General features: G+C 35.1%; 2 protein-coding genes across 4 annotated transcripts; both read left to right on the forward strand.

Annotated features, from left to right (window-relative positions):
- Positions 1-1492: 1492 nt before the first annotated feature.
- Positions 1493-6680, forward strand: LOC130820557 (protein NRT1/ PTR FAMILY 8.3-like). 3 transcript variants are annotated; one of them, XM_057685973.1, is made up of 7 exons: positions 1613-1847; positions 2054-2162; positions 2302-2362; positions 4143-4248; positions 4334-4551; positions 4885-5441; positions 5663-6680. In XM_057685973.1, exons 3-7 carry the CDS (start codon positions 2321-2323, stop codon positions 6483-6485), a joined length of 1746 nt encoding a protein of 581 aa, XP_057541956.1. In that variant the 5' UTR covers positions 1613-1847; positions 2054-2162; positions 2302-2320; the 3' UTR covers positions 6486-6680. The 3 variants fall into 3 exon arrangements, with proteins under 3 accessions (XP_057541954.1, XP_057541955.1, XP_057541956.1); XM_057685971.1 differs by lacking the exon at positions 2054-2162 and having other exon boundaries at positions 1493-1847; XM_057685972.1 differs by lacking the exons at positions 2054-2162; positions 2302-2362 and having other exon boundaries at positions 1493-1847.
- Positions 6681-11536: 4856 nt separating this feature from the next.
- Positions 11537-16609, forward strand: LOC130820558 (protein NRT1/ PTR FAMILY 8.3-like). The gene is made up of 5 exons (XM_057685974.1): positions 11537-11714; positions 13103-13208; positions 13321-13538; positions 14081-14637; positions 15554-16609. The coding sequence occupies exons 1-5, from the start codon at positions 11613-11615 to the stop codon at positions 16374-16376; spliced, it is 1806 nt and encodes a 601-aa protein (XP_057541957.1). The 5' UTR covers positions 11537-11612; the 3' UTR covers positions 16377-16609.
- The last annotated feature ends 4739 nt before the right edge of the window (positions 16610-21348 follow it).

Raw genomic sequence — 21348 nt, forward strand, 5'->3', positions numbered from 1 at the left:
AACAATAACAATAAGGGTTTTTCTCACTTATACCCACGTACTTTTAAAAATTCTCAGCTGTACCCAATAAATTTACCAATTCTCAATTGTACCCAATAATTAGTAAGGTTTTTCTCACTTATACCCACGTACTTTTAAAAATGCTCAGCTGTACCCAATAAATTTACCAATTCTTAATTGTACCCAATAATTAGTATTAATTTAGCAACAATAACCATTTTTTAATGACAACTTAACAACAGTTAGTTATATTTATTTAAGGCGTTAGTAATATTTTTTGAATATTTTTTTTAGAATTACCAGTAGCATTATAATGTAGCGACTTTAACGGTCCATTTGATGGTAAATACTAAACAACGGTAATAAAATGACTTTTTGAGTAAGTTTTCGTAATATGTTATTTTCATGGCGATGTAAGTTTTATCCACAATTAAGTGTTGATAAATTTCTCATGAGAGCTCATTGCACACAAGTGCAATGAATTTTCATCCTAAAATCAATTAGTAAAAGGAGTAGTCCATTAAGTTTATATGCTTGTCTAATCCTCTCTAATTCTTCGATATGAGATCACATGTGGTTAATTTTTCTACAAATATTTTACTGAATTTTATAAAAAAAAAAAAATGATTACTAGAGTAAGACAAGTATGATCAATAGCCTTCACGTACTTTTTTCTTGCAAATTTAGCTTAAATTTTCATTATCATTTACACGTTCTAATACCAATAATTAAACAAAACGTAAAAGTTATTAGTTCAAAAAATAAGCTTAATTACCTTTTGATGTAATAATAACAAAAGTCAACCAAGATCAAAGTTTGAACAGCTTCAGCTACCAATATGAGTACGTGGGTATAAGTGAGAAAAACCCTACTAATTATTGGGGTACAATTGAGAATTGGTAATTTATTGGGTACAGCTGAGAATTCTTAAAAGTACGTGGGTATAAGTGAGAAAAACCCTACTAATTATTGGGTACAATTGAGAATTGGTAAATTTATTGGGTACAATTGAATATTTTTAAAAGTACGTAGGTATAAGTGAGAAAAACCCTAACAATAATAATAAATTAATAATAATAACAATAATAATATAATTAAAAATAATAATTATTATTCAAAAAGAAACGAAAAAAATAAATAAATAAATGAAGCGCACAGATCTAGGCGATTGGACCCGGTTCAATCGCCAAAAAAAACGGCGATTGGACCCCGGTTCAATCGCACGTTTTAGTGCGATTCAACCGTGGTCCAATCGCAGTTTTTTTGGTGATTGAACCGGGGTCCAATCGCCCAGATCTGTGCGATTCACTTCACTTTTTTTGTTTTCAAAAAAAAATTAAAATTAATTACATTCGAAAAAAAATTACCTCCATTAATTGTTTGCGGATTGAACTTAGTTTTTGCTCCAAAAAATTGCTTTTTTAAGTTTGTTTTTTTAGTGTGATAAGAAAAATTTTAGTGAGATTGTGGTATATATAGGAAATTTTAAGTGCAGTGACAAAATCGCAATTTCTTTTGAATTCAAAGATAAATTCGTAATTTTATCGGGAGAGGTGGCGAGAAAATGAAAAGAGTGACGAGGATTGAAAATATTTTTCCTATTATTTTGGGAAATGATCAGAGATAGTAATTATTGCTTCGATGACTAACTGTATACTCCAAGAAAAAGGTGGTACTGTGGGAGAAGAGTGAGGACTCGCAATAATCAGAAAGAAGAGAAAAAGAAGGTGAAATTTGAGAAGGGAGGAATTGCTTACTTGAAGTATTTGGCAAAGAGGCAAACAGCTAGAAAGGACATGAGTAATTTAGATGATCATGATCTACTCCTGGAACAATCTCTTCTTCAGGTTTCTCTTCCTCAGATTGACTTTTATCATCTTTTTTTCTGTATCCATAGAACCCAATTACTGGGATTTGATTCAATTGTAGAATGATATTGCTACTTTCCTGGAATTTCCCTGTCATCGATTTCGAATAAATTGGCCAAATTCATCAAGTCCGTCAATGCCAAAACTTCTCTACTTTATTATTGATTCACACAATATTAATGTAGGTATTCCTTAATTAATGATATACAAATACTACTACAATGATCTATATTTATGGAAAAGATTGACAGTGAAATCATGGACGACAAAATTGGTCAATTTTCGCTAAATTTTGTAAGTAAAATTGATTTGGTCTAGATATACTATTCTAAATATTTTTGCTCTGTAATAGTAGAATCCATTTGTTGGGATCTGATTGAAATTGTACTCCTGTCCCAAAAGAATTGCTAAAGTACACAATGTTGTTTTTTAGGGTTGCAGGAAACGTGTGGATGAGATGCAAAAATAACTTAATCAAGTGGACGATAAATAAAGTAAGAGTTTAGGTCATATCTAAAAATAGAATTGTAGCAAATTCTATTCATCATAGTATATTCCGCTCATAGAAATTATGATCAGGGACTCAGGGTTTAGGGAGGGAAGAAAGACGACAACTCATACCCATAAAGGAGAGTGCGGTCGAAGAGTTCCTCTGCTCAAGAACAATCTTCATATAGACTGTAACTAATTGTAGCAAGTTCTATGATAAACTAAAATGAAACTTGCTGCAAATTCTATGATTTAGACGGAGTAGGATGATATTGATACTTCCTTGGAATTTTGTTTTTACGTTTCAAAATATGTGGGATTCATTTTATCCATTAATGTCAACAAAAGTTCCCTACTTCATTATTGATTGCCAGGATATTAATGTAGGATTTCATATAGAAGTACTAGTACAATGATCTACAATGGCAAAGCTTTAGTTCTAGAAGATGGACTGTGAAATCATGCTAGACAAATTTGGTCAATTTTCACTAGAGTTGGATGGTAAAGATTGATGCAGTCTATTTACAAAATGACTCATTTAATCAAGTACGCTTGTTATATATGTAAAGTTGTTGATGATGTTTGCTATCAAGGGTCAATCAAAAACAATCTCTTTATTATCACTAATAAGAATAAGGTTACGTACATTTAATCCAAAGCTTTGTTTTGGTAGGGAGTCACTTAAAGACATTGGGTTATTGGAATGTTGTATCAATAAAATTCAATTATTGGGATTCGATTGGATCATGCTAGACCAATGTCACATGATTCGCTGATATTCTTGCAAATCGAAAAAAGCGAATTATGGCGGTTTTTGGCCTACTTTTGGGCCATTTTGAGCGTATGGAAAATTCTAAAAGTGAAATAGAATTATGCAACACTGTGCTAGACAAAACTGGTCATTTTTTGTAGGAGTTGATAGTAAAGTTTGATGTGATTTAGATATACTACTCTTAGTATTTTTTTAATGCTATGAAGGTAATGCATGAATGGATAAGTTGCATCTTTTCTTTAATTACAATTGCCTTACATTTGTAAAGTTGTTTACCTATTAAATGAAAATATCCTCTAATGTGGTAATGAAATTCATAAGGGAAAAAGAGATAATTGAAAGTGGATAAGCATCATCATGAACATTGATATGAAACTCCCTTTACAAAATTAAGTATAATTCATTACTAATATCGCCATTTATAACCACATACCTACGAAATGGTAGATCATAGGTGTATTCTTAGTTATGCATTGAGATTGCACTATAACTAGTCTAAATTTTCTCGAGTATAGTACCATAATCTTAGGATGTTACACATTCATATAAAACTAATTAGCATCACAACCTAATAAGGGCATGGTCTGAAATGTTGGAAGATAGGATACATTTATGGAGCTTTGGGATTTCAGTGTAAAGGTAGGTAATGAGGAGAGTTTGTGCCCCACAGAGGAAGTGTAGATAATTAATTACTCCTCATCCTTGTTGGTTTGCCACATTTCCACTAAAAAAGGAGTGGAAAATGTAGCAGTTTCACCAAGGAATAAGCTTCTTCATTTTTACATTTGAAGCTGCTCTTCTATATCCATTATTTTGTTTGCATTGGTTGCCAATACGATATTTTGGGTTTAGATTTTCGGAAAAATTCAAACTTTAGGATATAAACATATTTCAAGCATTACCTATGAACTTAGGAAGCCTATATAGAAGTCTGCACCCAATGATATTATAAGATATACTAAGATACTTGCAACAGGGTTTACAAACTTATGGCTTTGATTTAACATGAACAGGATGAAAACTGTGAGATATATGTTGGAGATGGGTCTGTTGATTTTCATGGGAATCCTGCTTTGAAGAGCAAAACTGGCAACTGGAGATCCTGCTCTATTGTGCTTGGTATACTAAGATACTCCTTTTGGTGCAGTATCGTTTTCTTTGTAAATTGTAACTTGCACTTTTCATGGTGATCATCTTTGAACAGGTACTGAATTTTGTGAACGTCTTGCTTACTATGGTATTGCAACAAATCTCGTCAACTACCTTACCAACAAAATGCATGAAGGAAATGTTAGTGCTGCAAGAAATGTCAATACCTGGGCAGGGACATGTTACCTTACATCTCTTGTTGGAGCTTTCTTGGCTGATGCTTACTGTGGAAGATATTGCACAATTGCTGTCTTTTCCACAATTTACTGCGTCGTAATTTCTGAATCTCTTTTTTTCATTTTGTTTTTCTGCTACCATGCTATGTAGATTGACTGTAAGGGTGGTGGGTAGTCTCTCTTCATATTCCCTTTTGTTCGTGACATTATAAATTATGACATTTCCACTTTTTGGTCCTATCTCGGCCCCTTATTATTTGCTCAACTCACCTTCATATTTTCCAGGTTGTGTTTTGCTACATCCTTAATACATTACTTTAAATGCATTCATGCCCTTGCAGATTTGTTTTACTTTACAACATAATCTTTACTTTGTATCTTATGTATTTGTTGTCTTTCTCAAACCATTATATTTTTTTACATATTGTAGGGGATGTGTACAATGGCCTTGTCTGCATCAGCTCCTGCTTTTAATCCCTCTAATTGTGAAGATTTGGTCTGTCCTTCAGCAACTTCAGTACAAAATGCAATACTGTTTTCAGGACTTTATCTGATTGCACTAGGAACAGGAGGGATTAAACCATGTGTTTCCTCCTTCGGTGCTGACCAGTTTGATGATACTGACCCGATTGAGAGGGTAAAGAAAGGATCATTTTTCAATTGGTTTTACTTCTCGATCAACATTGGTTCACTTGTAGCAGGTACCTTTATTGTTTGGATACAAGAAAATGTTGGATGGGATATAGGATTTGGGATTCCTGCATTATTCATGGGCATTGCTATTGCAAGTTTCTTATCTGGAACGACTCTCTATAGGTTTCAAAAACCTGGGGGTAGTCCATTGACGAGAATCTGTCAGGTTGTGGTTGCAGCATTCCATAAGCGTGGGTTGGAGGTTCCAGAAGATGGTACTCTCTTGTATGAAACTCCAGACAGGCTTTCAGTGATCAAAGGAAGTCGAAAGTTAGAACACTCAGAAGACCTGAAGTAATTTTTGCGTCTCTAACTTATTTGAACTCTTCTGATCAATCTTTATTAGCAATGTTCCTTTTACGATTTACTTGGTTCTTACTCTATTCACTCGATTTTTGTTGAACTGAATTATTATTACGATGAAGCTGACTTTTTCTATTGAAAACTAATTTATGATGAAAAATGGTTGTGTTGCAAGCCAAAGCTGCATGATGTTTATTAATGCTTTCCTGCAGGTGGCTTGATAAAGCAGCTATTTTATCGGAGTTTGATTTAAAAAGTGGAAAAATTCACAATCAATGGAGATTGTGCACTGTAACACAAGTCGAAGAATTGAAAATTTTAATCCGTATGTTCCCTATATGGGCAACCGGGATTGTATTTTCTGCTGTCTATGCCCAGATGGCAACACTGTTTATTGAGCAGGGAATGCTCATGGACAGAAAAGTCGGAACCTTCACTATCCCGGCAGCATCTGTTTCCACGTTCAGTGTCATTAGTGTAATAATTTGGGTGCCGATCTACGATAAACTTCTCGTTCCTTCTCTTAGGAAGTTTACTGGAAACGAAAGAGGGTTCTCAGATCTTCAGAGGATGGGGATTGGCCTCTTTATCTCTATCCTTGCCGTGGTATCTGCTGCAATTGTCGAAATCAAGCGTTTGCAAATTGCAGAAGAGCTAGGTTTAGTCGAGGAACGTGTTGAAGTCCCACTTAGCATCTTGTGGCAAATTCCGCAGTTTTTCTTGGTTGGAGCTGCAGAGGTGTTTACATGCATTGGGCAGGTTGAGTTCTTCTATGACCAATCGCCTGACGCTATGAGAAGTTTATGTAGTGCACTTGTTTTGGTAACTGTTTCATTGGGAGATTATCTAAGCTCATTGATTCTAACTATTGTTACAGTCGTAACCACAGCCGGTGGGGAACCCGGATGGATACCTAATAATCTAAATAATGGTCGTCTTTATAATTTTTTCTGGCTATTAGCTGGTTTTAGCTTCTTGAACCTGTTAGTGTATATAATCTGTGCCATGAAATATAAACAGAAGAGTGTTTCCTAGGATTGATTCCTTCTAAAAATTATTAGCATAAAAAATACCAAGCCTTTTTATATTGGATATGTATTTGATTAATCAATTTTTATAATCTAGGATTGGGATAATGAAATGTTGTTGTTAGGTAGAATCTTGTTATTTACACCATTAGATTGAAAAGTAAAGACTAATTCATGTTCATATTTATAGCTTGTTGAATCATGAATTCATAGCTTTTTAAGGGTAAACGAGTGTTGGGTGTTGGAAATACTTTATATGTGAGACAAAATTCCACATCAATAAAATAGTGAATTTGTTGACTTGCGTATATATTGGATGAGCTAGTCCTCCTACTATCATATGATTTTGGGAAACAATGAATCTCACACGTGTATGTGCAAGTTAATACTCTTGACCCGTGGGTTTGTGTGCCCGAGCCCACGGGTGTTCTGTGTCCACATGAGTGAACTACAGTGAGATTATGTGACGTAGTCACGGCTTAATACTGGGAGTCTCAGAATCTTAGGATCCATTTATTGATTAATGTTCGACATGTTTTTGGCTGGTTAGAGGTTGTTGCATAACTTGCATTTTATTAAAGAAGACTCTTGATAATCTGTTCTGTTTTTGTGATGAAACAAGGAAGTGCAAGACACTTGAAATACTGGAAGTGGAGGCGTTGTCAGGAACGGCGATTCGTGGAAGGAAATGACTTGAATTCCTGCAACACAACACGTTAGCCTTGTCCGGGGGTGATCTCCCGGAAAACCCCTCCGACGCTCAAGTTAGAACGGAGATGTGAGATTAATGAATAAACGATTATAGATTGAATGCAGGAACAGAGATGTCGGGGTTGAGATTCCTTGTATTTGGGTAGGCTAATGAAAAGGAGTATGAGTAAGGATATTAGAAGGGTTATTCTCAGATGATCCTTTCCCTTGATGCTGACTGCCTCTATTTATAATGATGGAGAGGAAGTTATTCTCTGGGAGAAGGTAAGTTAGATAATGGGGGACAGTTACCAGCATAAAAGATGGGGAAGCATGATGGTGAGGAATGAGAGGTAGTTATCAGAAGGAAGTTAGGTCATTTGGAAGTTACTTACCAGAGAGAAGTTAGGGTATTTAGAGGTTACTAGCTCATGGGCCAATTAAAGAGGTTGGGGAATTCAGAAAAAGCCAATTCACTGAAAGTCAAGATCAACACGAAAGGTCAAAGGGTATTAAGGTAATATGACATTATTAATTTAAATAAATCGATTAAATAAATGTTACCATGACATGTTCCATTGATAAGGTACAAGCACACGAAGCTTCCCTCCGAAAACTGCTGCTACCTGTGTGGCATAACTGGCGTTGAATTTCTATAATAAGATCAAAATAAAGAGTTCCAACAAAAGTAAAAATATTGCCTTATTCTGCAGATACCTTCATAAAGCTGCTGTAATAGCAAATTTTGACTGATAAAGTGGATACTGATGTTGTGAGCAAAACTTACTTGAGACATGAATGAGTATATTGTGAAATACGGATGAATTTTTCATTTCGATACACGTGAAAAGTATTATCCACGTTATTTATTTTGCTTTTTTCAATATATATAATTTTTATTCTCTAAAAAAATCATATTGAAATTCCTATTTTTTTTCATTATACATAGATGCCCATTTTATGTATATTTATCACAAAACAAAAGTCATTATTACCATAAGAATGAAAAAAAAAACAAAAAAAACAAATCATAAGATGGGTATTTAGGTGAGTATTTTACCCACCATTGGTTATGCTCTTATGCAATTTGTGAAAATTGCATACTTTTTTCCTTTATGCTGAAGAGAATTACACACCATAATTGGACGATCTTGTCCGCTTTAGATGGGATCAAGCAATTATAATTTTTGCTTATAAATTTTAGAGGAATAATTTTAAAATGACTTATTTAATTATGTGATTAATTTTAAGTTTGGTAGCACATGATTTTTGTTACTAAGTATCGGTTAAAATAAATTTTTTTATCACTAATAAGGGTAAAATGGCATTCACCGAACTCTCCAAACCGTACTAAGGTAGGATCGTAGGAGCCACTAATGACTTTGGAGTAATATATCGATTTTCTCGATAGTTTCTTAAAGATTTACATAGATTTGTAAAGAATTGAATGTCCAAATCTTCTTGATTTTGTTTTCAAAATGTCGAGCTTGAAATTTTGGCGGTTTGAAAATCATTTTCGTGAATAGTGTTTTTAATTATAGTAGTTATTATACTTTCACTTTTTCCTTTTTTTACCTAGTAATGAAATAGGATTGGGAAGGAAGATGGACCGTCTCATATCGAGACCGTACAAGATAGGCCAAAACAATTTTTTATCCCTTCACATTTTTTTGAGGTTTTGCCTCTTTGCGAACAATCAGACGAGAATTTAGCTTGGGCTTTCCTATGTTATAGCCTGAGTTATTTAATTAAAATCTAGTTGAATAATATAATATATAACACAGAAAAAGAATAACAACCAAGTTGATTAAGAACATATGCATAAATATTCAGTTAAACCTATACTCGGTATTTTGGATTCGCTGGTGAAACCAATTAATAAGATAAGTTCAAATAATCACATACTTACCTTAGGTGTTCTTTATTCTTTCTCTGTTTTCATTTGTTCTTCCGATTTAGTTTTTTGAAAAACCCATTGCAAACTCAAAAGTCAATTAATTTTAAGGAAAAAATTACATAGAATAAACCAACCCTTTATTAAATTTCCTACAATAACTCTAACTTTTGATTAACCATGAAAAAATCGAACTTTAGACTTACTTACCCAAAAAACATTGTTGCCCATATAGTGACCGGGTTTTACAAGTTATATGCTACAAAAAACTAATAAAATCAAAAATCATAAATATAAAAAATTAACATTTAAAATCAAAAATAATCTTCATTGATTTCATTTTTTTAATTTTTTAATTTTTTAATTTTTTTATAACTTAATTATGTATTTACTTTTTCATTTTTTTTGCAAAATGACTTGTTGTATAGGTAAAATGTTACTTTGTTGCATTCTTAGTAAACACGCCATATAGTTGGATTATTCATGTTTAAGCAAAAATTAGGATTATTATAGGACAATCAGTAGAAGGTTAGATTATTCTACATAATTTTTCTAATTTTAATTGTGAGTTTTTAGATATTCTAAAAAGTTTATATTTCAAAAGTATATATTAAGACGAATATAATAAGATTTCACATAAATATGTTTTTTCATACAAATCTTTCATGTACATCGATAATCATAATTAAAATTTTGCACAAAAATTTATAAATTATATTCGAAAGAACATTTGATATGAAAAGAGAATGACTATCAACGTAACCAGAAGTGTTTCACCATATTTTGCTCAGGTGAATGGAAGTGGCGTGCTCAGACCACACTCCTAATTTAAATTGCATCAAATGCAAGTTGTTAAAGCAAGACGCAAGCCATTCAACAACTAATTACGTTGATATCCTACATAAATTAACATTATCCGTCTTAATCAACTTTTGCAATTTGTACTGTTTAACAGGGTGCATCTTTTTTTAAGGCTTTAGTATCATGTTATTATTTACTATTATTATGATTTTGAGCACTATTTATCAATAATTTTTAATAGTTATTTTATTTTTAATTTATAAGTTAAAATATAATCAGGTAAAATCTTATTTAATTTATTTTAATATAAATTTTATTAATATTAACTTTTTTAAAATTTTATTTAAATACAATCAAAGATATTTGAAATAATAATAATGAATAAGAGGTGACCCAATCATAAATATTAAAAATATGCAAGTGAAAGTGGAAAGGATGTCACTATCGACTATTTTTATTTTCTTTCTCATTTTTGTTTTTATAATAGATATATCTCATAAATAATGTGGTCTGGCAATTAGGACTAGTAAAAGGTGACCGGATCTGTTAATTCGACCTAAACCTAATTAGAAATAAGTGGGTTTGGATAGAGACTTTTGATCCAATTAATTAAATGGGTTGATCCGGCCTGATCTGTTTATTAAATGGGTTAGATTCAGATTATTATTTTAAACCTCAAACAAACTTGTAAACCCATTTAATTAAATGTGTTAGTTTCGAGTTAAATCAATAAGTATAACTTTTTTTAAAGGAATCAGTAAGTATAACCTAAACTTAATTTATTTAATATTTTCTTATTTTTTATAGTAATTACAAAATAAACAAAAAAAACATAAAAGTTAAAATTAAGGCCTAAAAAATTTGATATAAACAATGTCAAAAACGTTAGAATGAAAACAAAAAACTATAAACAGGTTAAGTGGGTTGAAATCAGTTCGATCTGATCTGTTGCAGGTTGGGTTAGAGTTGTGATTTTGATTCAATTAACTAAATGGGTTGAGTTCGGGTCAAGGTTTTTCTGACCTGTTTATATATGACCCGAACTCGAGTTCGACCCAACCTAATTTATTTGATAGCCTACTAGCACTGCGATCGTGTTGTAAAAATTTTCGAAAAGATCAAATTGATATTTTTTTAATAAAAAAAATTATGTTGTGAGCTTATTATATCACTCTTATGATTAGAGTTATTCAAAACAAGTCTGATGATCGACTTTGAAACCGAACCCGACTTTAAAATAAGTTTATAATAGTGTAAAATTCAATGTGGACACAAAACCCGATAATGATATTGAATCGACTAGATTTATCCAAAATTGATCTAAAAAATCAAATGGACACCTCCGAGTCAATGTTCCGTTAGGGCAATCACAACTGATATTTTTTCAAAGTATACTTACTCCGTTCCATTATATTTGCTATATTTGACTTTTTACGTAATCTAATGTGTTATTTTGTTCATTTATATAGTAAATTATATAAATCTAAAAATTATAAAATATTAATAATATGAGAATATATGATTAAACGATTGAAATAAGATTCCACTTGACTATATTTTCAATTAGACATTAATCATAATATAGATATTTCCAAACGGAGGAATTAATTGGTAAGACAAATATATTACTCCTACAGTCCTACTATATAAGTATATATGACTAAGTTGAAAATTTTCAAATGTTATGTAAAGTAATAAAAATCAAGCCATGGTGAATAAAACTCTGGATGGAAAGTGGACTTTAAAAGAATGAAAGTGAGGCGTTGGAGAAGGAAAGATAAACATCACTTAATTCAGGAGATGGGTGTTCTTGATGATCAAAATCTTCTTTTAGAAGCTGCACTTCTGCAGGTCTCTCTCTTTCTCCTTCAACAACTGCTGCTTTTTTCTTTTTCTTTTTTTTTTGGGGGTTTGATTATAATATTTGGATTGTTGTTCCATGAAAGCTCATTTGAACAATTGGAATCTGATCATCTCCGAAAAATTTTCTCGTTTGGAATTTGGTTTATCTTGTTTTAATTACTTTCTTCATATTTTGTTTACCTGTTGACTGTTGTCGAAGGATTAAGATTGTGTTTATACAAGTGTAAATTTCATGGCTACTTTGCTTTTTGAATTCATAGTTTGCTCAAATTAGTCAAAAAAATAGCCTAAAATCGACTATAATTTTCTCTGTTCGATTCCTAAGGAGGTTAGTGAATCCTGTCTCTAAAAGCAGTTAAATTGGTTCAATTCTCTGTACTTAAATGGGTTAAAATTTGGTTTGCATGTCATCCTTATGTTGATGATTAATTCCTATGTATGATGAGGAGTTTTCTTATGCAGAAATTGCTCATTTATGGCGTTTTATTAGATTTTTTTTTGGTTTTCTGGAAATCTGTGAGACAAATTTATTCATTTAATTTCTATCAACTATCAAGTCTTGAGGAATTGAAGTTTTTAATCTAAGTAACTATCAATATAAATTCACGTATATGATAGATAAAAGAAAAGAAAAAAAAATGTGTTTTTAAGTCTTATCTTATAAACTACTTCATCTACTTGGATAGCCGAATTAGCTCACTGTATAGCACATGGGTGTTTGATTGTTATATTACTGGTAACTTGATCAAATTCAAAAATTATTTGTGAATATTGAATGCGCTAATTTGGTTTATCTCTGGTCATAAACGTAAAATATCGCCAACTTCACCATATCTTAACCGTATGATAAAGGTTTTGAGCGTAGCCAAATATAGGCTGCGAGCCTCCAACAAGGCCGCATTACATCGAACTGGCAGCGTCATAGAAACCGTGTTGAGGGCCATTTCATGATTTCAGCCAGTATTTGGTGTTATGATTACCGCATCATCATCATCAATTTCGTTACTGCATCACCATTTTGAGATTCGATCAAAACCATGTTGTTGCAGTATGCTCTCGGAAGCTTAACTTGATTAAGAGTCGTAATTGCTGCTTGTACTTGTTACCCACTTCTAGTTAGCCAATTGCTACATGGTACTCATAATTGCTTCTAAATTTAGATTGATGAATCTACTTCCCTTTAGAGTTACTCCTCAAGTTTGTAAAATGTTATTATTCTCCACTCTTTTTCGACTGTGGGACAGCTCACATATGGGTTAACAATTGATACTTCAACATATAAATTGTGCACTATCCGTTGTTTAGAATCTGTGTGATCCATTGTGGATTTCGAACGGTAAATTGTCTGCTCCTCATCTTTATTTTTATATTATTAGGAGGAGAATATTGACCTTTTTACTGGAGACGGCTCCGTTGATTTTGAAGGGAAATCTGTTCTCAAGAGCAAAACTGGAAATTGGAAAGCTTGCTATTTCATTCTTGGTATGTTGGTATGATAATTTCTGTACAATGTTATTATTCTTATCAGTTTTCAGAAAGATTTAATCTTAAGTGTTTGCTTGTTAATTCCCCCTATTCTTCCTTTCGTGATTAGGTAATGAGATTTGTGAACGTCTTGCCTTTTATGGCGTCAACACAAACTTGGTTAGTTATCTCACCCAAAAGTTGCATGAAGGAAATGTCTCCGCTGCAAGAATGGTCTCCACCTGGTCAGGAACATGTTACATAACACCTCTTATTGGAGCTTTCTTGGCTGATGCGTATTGGGGAAAGTATTGGTCCATTGCTGTCTTCTCCATCATTCATTTCATCGTAATCTCTCAACTTTTCTGCCTTGTTGTACATTACTTCTCCTGTGTGTTAGAGCTGTATTGTAGACTAGCTCAAATTGCTCTTTCACTATTATTTTTTAGTTAAAAACTTTTAATTATAAACAGATTAAACTTTTAAAATATATGTCCGTAGAATCTGTTTTATCAGTAAATATCAGTTTAAAATAATCTAGTTAAAATGCCATCCCTGAAAATCGATTACTGCTATTGTGAAAAACACCAAGTACACAACAACGCCAAAGCCTCAATCCCAAGAGATTAGCGTTTCCATCCACATGAATGCTTCACCATTCATTTCGATTATCTACCATCTCACCCTACGAAAAACACTGATCTGCAAAAATCCGTTTTGATTAGTAAAAATCATTCAGAGAAATATAGGGGATATAAGTGCTTTTGCTACCTTGCATGGTAGTGGTATTACCCGCCCATGCCCCTCTCCCCCTTCTAGTTTTTACATGTCTCTTTCTTACACTGTATTTAATGGCATATCTTGACAGTGTTTGTTCTTATATGTTAAAGGGAATGTCTACTTTGACGCTATCGGCATCAGTTCCCATGTTTAGGCCTGGTGATTGTGAAGGTTCTGTTTGCCCTTCCGCAACTCCATCACAGTATGCAATATTATATACGGGGCTTTATCTTGTTTCACTAGGAATGGGAGGAATCAAGCCATGTATCTCCTCGTTTGGCGCAGATCAATTTGATGACACTGATTCTTATGAAAGGATACAGAAGGCATCTTTTTTCAACTGGTTCTATTTTACTATAAGCATTGGTTGTCTGATAGCAAGTACTCTTATTGTTTGGATACAAGAAAATGTGGGATGGGACATTGGGTTTGGAATTCCCTCCTCTTTTATGGTGATTTCAATTATATTTTTCTTTTGTGGAACTCGGCTCTACAGGTTTCAAAGACCTGGAGGAAGTCCCTTAACAAGAATATGTCAGGTCTTAGTTGCATCAATATCAAAGTTCAGATTAAAGGTTCCAGAAGATAGTAGCCTTCTGTACGAGACTTCAGATACACATTCAACAATTGAAGGGAGTCGGAAGCTGGAGCATACTGAAGAAATCAAGTAAAAACCCTTGCTTCTTTTAGCTTTTCTAAGCGTTTGTGTATCTTAAATTTTTGTTTACTATGGTATGATCAATAAAAACTATTTTACGAAGAGTAGTAAAAAGAAATCTATGAAAGTAGAAAAATGTGACTTTCTATCGTAAATATTTTGTAAACATTCCTAAGCTACCTTGTCATACTAATGCTTACCACCTACACACCTTAAATTAGGAAAACTACATAGTTATGATCTTATAAAAGTTAAACATAGAAACATAGTGCAAAAACAAGGCCACGTCAGTCATATTGGTCGCGGTTGTGTTGTAAATGTTTTCAAATTCAACCGAATCGATATTACCCTTGCTGTCAAAGTTTGCTGTCAAAGTGTAAAAAAACAAGGGATATCTTATAATTTCACCTGATATTTGACGGTACGATAACCACTTCAATCCTGTTACCACATCACCTTGTTGTTACCACAACCGTGAACATTACGACATTTTTGCACTAAGCATAGAAAACCTGAAAGTACTGAAGTCATAAACCTTAACAAGTCTTTGTTGCTGTTTATGACTTGGCAATTGATCATGTGCCTGTGACTGGCATCCGGATTCCTCCCATCAATATGTACATAGAGCTATTTATTCAGGCCTGACCAAAAAACCCGACAAAATGTCCCTCACTTAGGCAACAGCCTGGACCGTTGGTCAGGCTTTTATCATTCACCTTAGTTTGCTGCTGTTCTTGGTAGATATATTGGTAGATAAGTGTTATCTGACTTATCTCTGTAGATGCTTGACAGCATTATCTTGAGTTGGAAAAATCCTTGATCCCAAGCTTTTCCTTCTCATTCTCGTATATATATTTTGTAAGTGCGACAACCTTTGTATAAATAGTATGTGTATAATGAGCTAGCTTACGGTGCATTCCTGCAGGTTCCTGGATAAAGCAGCTGTATTGTCGGCTACTGAATTGCAAACTGGGGATTTCTCCAATAATTGGAGATTGTGCACTGTAACACAGGTCGAAGAACTAAAGGTCTTGATCCGTATGGCACCTATTTGGGCAACATCAATCATCTTTTCAGCTGTTTACGACCAAATGTCGACTACATTCATCGAGCAGGGAATGGTCATGAACAGAATGATAGGTCCTTTACTTATCCCAGCCGCATCTTTGTCAACCTTCAGTATTTTCAGCATTCTTTTCTGGATTCCTTTCTATGATAAGATTCTCGTGCCTTTAGCTCGGAAATATACTGGCAAAGCAAAAGGGTTCACCGAACTACAAAGAATGGGTATCGGCCAAGTAATCTCCATTTTCTGCATGTTAGTTGCCGGGTTAATAGAGATCAGGCGATTGCACTTTGCATCAAAACTGGGTTCGTCCAATGAGACAGCTGCGTCCTCACTTAGCATCTTCTGGCAAATACCACAATACTTTTTGATGGGTGCTGCAGAGATTTTCTTCTACATTGGAAAAATGGAATTTTTCTACGATCAATCACCTGATGCCATGCGAAGTTTATGCACTGCATTCTCGCTCTTAACATCGTCATTGGGAAGTTACTCAAACTCTCTAGTCCTAACGATTGTGACAGCAGTTACAACCGCAGGAGGTAAACCTGGATGGATACCAGATAATCTGAATAACGGTCAGCTTTATAATTACTTCTTTTTATGGGCTGGTCTCAGCTTGGCGAACTTGTTAGTGTACGTTATTTGTGCTATGAAGTATAAGCAAAAGAAGTGTTCATAAGGATTCTGTTGCAAGTATGAAGATATTGAGTTACTCCAGATTCTAACTTCAGGAAAGTGTGTTACATGGTTATTATAGAAGGGCGCGGCCGGCCATCCCTACTTGCACCATAACATGTGTACAAGTAGCTGAATATGTAAATTCTTTAACCATTAAGGAAAATCTGTGATCATTGTACTATAATAGTTGTATATGTTGAAATTTCTTAAGGTTTAAAGATTACTCATTTATACTATGTCAGTCTTGTGCAATGGCTCGAATACAAACTGGACCGGGCAAAAAATGAAAATAGGTCGGGCTAGATTGAGGCTTGCAAAACTAAAAATGGTCTGAAAATGACAGTTTTCACTAAAAATTGATATATGTATTATCATCGGATTTTCAAATACTTGAATACACTACCGTTTACACATCATGCTAAAACAAAAGTTGTGGTAAGTACCAAATGACACTTCAAAATTCAAGGGTCACACTAAAAATTGTAGAATCTTTTCCCATAATCTTGCTAATTCTATAAGTATTTCTCACTTTGCATGAAATGGAAAAATATTTCCCAATATACCATCCACGTGGAAAATAGCTTTTTTTTTTTTAATTTTCCAGTGAAAACCGCCAAATGAGATGGCGGTTTGTGGTCCATAGTAAACCGCCACATGAAGTAGCGGTTGTCCCAGAGTGAACATTGCACAGTAAACCGCCATCTCATGTGGCGGTTTGCTCTCGGTGAACCGCCATCTCATTTGGCGGTTTGCTCCGTGCCCTTGCAACATTTTATTTTGTTCTTTCAATTCCCATAAATAGTTAGCACAACCTGCATTAAACTAGTTCAATACCATCTATTCCATAACAATCAACTACGAACCAGCTTGATTTGAAAACATTAATTATGAAAATAATGCGAAGATATATTACAATCATGGAAAGTGATACAAGAATTTCAAAGCATATAAATTCATACAAAGTGTGTTAAACTATAATCCTCAGCCTTTTTTGTTCTGCGCACCGGTGGATGAGGATGGTGTATACTTGTCAACCTCTGCAATGACATTAAGAGCAGGAGCTCGTCTTTGCCTAGCATGCTGATATGTGATGATCCTTTGCGGAGGTGATGGATGTGGAGGAGTAGTCATGGAAGCTAGAGAAACGAATGGCGACATAGCACCGGATGTCGATGGGGATCTGGAAGACCGACCTCGAGTAGATGAACGCTCGCGACCTCTTGTGGACCGACTACTTGATCCTCTGGAAGAGCTACCTTGGTGGGGCGAACTCTGTGGAGAAGGAGTGTGGAACGTATCATCAACCTCACCAATGATGGGTGGAGTTGGAATGAGGTACTCATACCCCGCTTGATTCAATGCATCGGTCAATGACGCATTAATGGAGCCAAGGGTTTGAGAACATAGCCGATACGCCACATCAATTAGCGATGTAGTGGCCCCGTGAATCGTGTCATTGCATTGTATGAGGACCGATCGGATGCGCTCAGCTTGTATGTTATCATTATATTGTTAAAAAAATCACATAAAAGTATTACTATATGTTATGAGTGTTAAAAGAAGACGTACCAGTAACGTAGATGTCGGATGGTAATGTGATCCTGGCTGTGCAAATATGGTGTTCGTGAGGCGTAGCATGGAGATACGCCTGTACCAATTCATGTATGCAATAGAGCTTTGACCGGTGTAGTTATCTCCTTGAACCAATCGAGATGCTTGGTCATTCCACGCATCTACCTGCGATCTATGTCGTATGACGTAGTTCTTGTCCCCAGTCCTCCGATCAATCGCATGTAGTTGAGGTTGGGTGTCACAGGCATGCGGAATAAACTGATTTAAACCGAATTGATGTATGTCACGATCCGAGAGATGTAGTTCGACGATGTCAAAGAAAATAAGTGGACAACGCGATCTCCAAATCTCGTGACCCGATCTACATATGTGTGGCAAAGCGTCCATCTTAGCCGTTTTGTAAGGCTGCCATGTCATCTGTAATAGAAATCAATATACTCAGTAATATATACAATTTATTCATATCTATAACAATAAGCAGCATCCAATGTCCTTGGCACCCTTATGAGATGCTCGACATAAATTACAATACAGATACGCAAGGGTAGCACTTCCCCAACTATACTCATCTACCCGCTCCAAGTCTCCTAGAAGAAGGAGATAGATCAACTGGACCGAGTCACCGCTCTTGTTTGGAAACAAGATGCATCCAAACATGTACAAAATGTACGCTCGCACATGTCTATCTACTGTATTATCATCTGCGTCATCCTCTAGCACGCTGAAATGCTCTTTGAGCCAAGTTAACTTCAACGAGGATCCAGTGATGATCTTCAGCTATGTGGGGTCTTGAGGGTTTTCTGGCCAAACCCCTAGTAGCTCATGAACTAATGCTGGCCAATTTTCCTCTCCATGACCTATCACTGCTTGTCCTTTAATGGGCAGTCCCATTATAACTGCCACATCTTGCAACGTGATTGTTGCCTCGCCAACCGTGAGGTGGAAGGTATTAGTCTCCGGCCTCCACTTCTCCACTAATGCAGTGATAAGAGCTCGATCGAACTCTAAACCCCCGCCCAACAACCTGTGAATATAACTAAAACCAGCTAATTCCACTACCTCTAAAACTCTGTCATCTACCTGCCAATGTAACGTATTCGCCTGGTAGTGCTGACAAGTAAACAACTAGGTAGTGGAGCCCTCCTAGGCAGCTAAGCTGTTGTGTGTCGCCTGAAGCGTAAGTACTGATGGATCAACTGGGCCCGGCATCGCCATTATCGCTGTTACATACATAAGTGTTATAAAATTCACAAAAATATTATTAGACTCAACATCATGACAAAATATTAAAATAAAACATACTTTGTTGACCTTCCAGGACATGTTTTATTATTATGACCACTAAATCCACAAATTCTACCTGTGTTACGAGGACGCGTCAAAGATGTATCCATTTTGTTCCTTATGCGAGTTGATCGCGGACGACCCTTTCCACGCTTAGTTGAGGGATCTGGAACAACTGTAGGACCATTCCAAGGATCACACGTGAACATGTTTGGAACAGGCATAAAAGTCTTCTTATATGTGGATACGTATTCTGTAGTGCGAAATGAAGGGTCCACAAAAGCATCATACGAAATGTTACGAGCTCGACATACTGCAAGAACATGTGAGCACGGTAACTTAAATATGGTTAGTTTTTGACAAGAGCATGATGTTGCTGTGAGGTTAACCATGTAGCATTTTCCACCTTTTCCTTTTATCCCGTTGCCACAACCAGTGGTGACCTCAAATATCCCACGTACTGTGTCATATATCCTAACATCATGAAAGCGTGCTTTTTCAACATTCTTATCAATCGTATCAGTTGGTTTCTTGGGATACACATATCCATTCTCTAATCTCTTTCTCCCAAAATCCCTCCTTGTAGCAAAGTCCATTGGCGCTCAGGAATATAACCATCCACTAAGTACTTATACACGTCCTCATCAAACTCTTTAAGGCGATTCATATAGAAATTATATTTCCGAATCTTTGTCTGTTCAGAAGCTTTTCCAAATAAGTTTTTTGCTACTATGTTTTCAAACTTCTTATGCACGTTCGAAGCTAGATGACGTTTACAAAATCGATGGAATGAATATGGCTCTTCCCAACCTTTTCCAACTCTATTCATTGCATGTAAAATTCCCTTGTGACGATCAGATATAACACATAAGCCATCCCTCTTAGTGACATAATGCCTTATACAATCTAAGAACCAATTCCATGTGTCGTTGCTCTTTTCCTTCACAACGGCAAAGGCAAGTGGGAAAAACTGAGAATTTGCATCTATCGTCATAGCAATCATAAGTGTGCCTTTGTACTTTCCGTACAAATGTGTACCATCTATAGAAATAAGGGAACGACAGTCAGGAAAACCCTTAATGGATGGTCTGAAAGCCCAAAAAATTCTCTGAAACATAACTCTGGTAGGATCCATTGTCGGTTGGACTTCCCATTGCACCACTGTTCCTACATTAGATTGCATTAATGCCTGCAGGTACCTTGGAAGCTTCTTAAAGGACTTATCCCAATCCCTAAATACTTTTGTTATAGCCTTATTTTTAGCCAACCAAGCTCTCTTATATGTTATAACAAATCCATATTTACTTTTTACAAAATTAATGATTGACTTCACCTTGAAATCTGGATCAACTCTGATCATATCAAAAATAAGATTAGCAACAAAATCAGATGTAAGGAGGGGATGATCGTCACTATTATGACCCTTATATCGCACAATCTTAAATGATCCCGTGGCGGTTATAATAGCTTGCATCCTCCATTCACAACCTATACCCTCCGCATTAGTGCATTAGATAACGTACTTTGAAGGCTCCGACTCAATTATATGGAAGTTTCTATTGTTAGATATCGCACATGCTTTAACATTCTTCTTAAGGTGGTCTAAGGAGCTAAACTCTTGCCCTATCCTAAAGTCTCCATTTTCATTCACGGAGTTGTCATCATTCCAGGTCATCCATGCATCAATCAATCTTTGATCAACCTCATCAATTCTAAGCCAGTCTTGAGATGGAGCACCATCTCTAATCGTTGCATCTAGAGCTTCTCTTTTGTCATCATCCTCCTCTGAATCAGAATCAATATGCTCATTCTCCTGACCTAAAGAGTCAACCTCGTTGGCATTACACCTACCCAAGTGACTCGTGGAAAAGGTGTTCATTACACCCCACCAATGCCACGTGAATGAGTTGGAGAAGTAAACTCATCCAAGTGCTCATTAATGTAATTTGGGTTACTTAACATTTCTGTGAATGTATCATGGCGTACACTAGGACCTGATTCTGGAAGTTCTATGCTAGTCATGACTTCCCTCGCATTACCCAAATTTGTAACCAATTTAACATAAACCTCCATTGCCGTGCCAGGGGCTTGTGATGCTGCATAAGCAAGAGCACTTA

Source organism: Amaranthus tricolor, chromosome 8 (assembly GCF_026212465.1).
Source record: "Amaranthus tricolor cultivar Red isolate AtriRed21 chromosome 8, ASM2621246v1, whole genome shotgun sequence".
Lineage (NCBI taxonomy): Eukaryota > Viridiplantae > Streptophyta > Magnoliopsida > Caryophyllales > Amaranthaceae > Amaranthus > Amaranthus tricolor.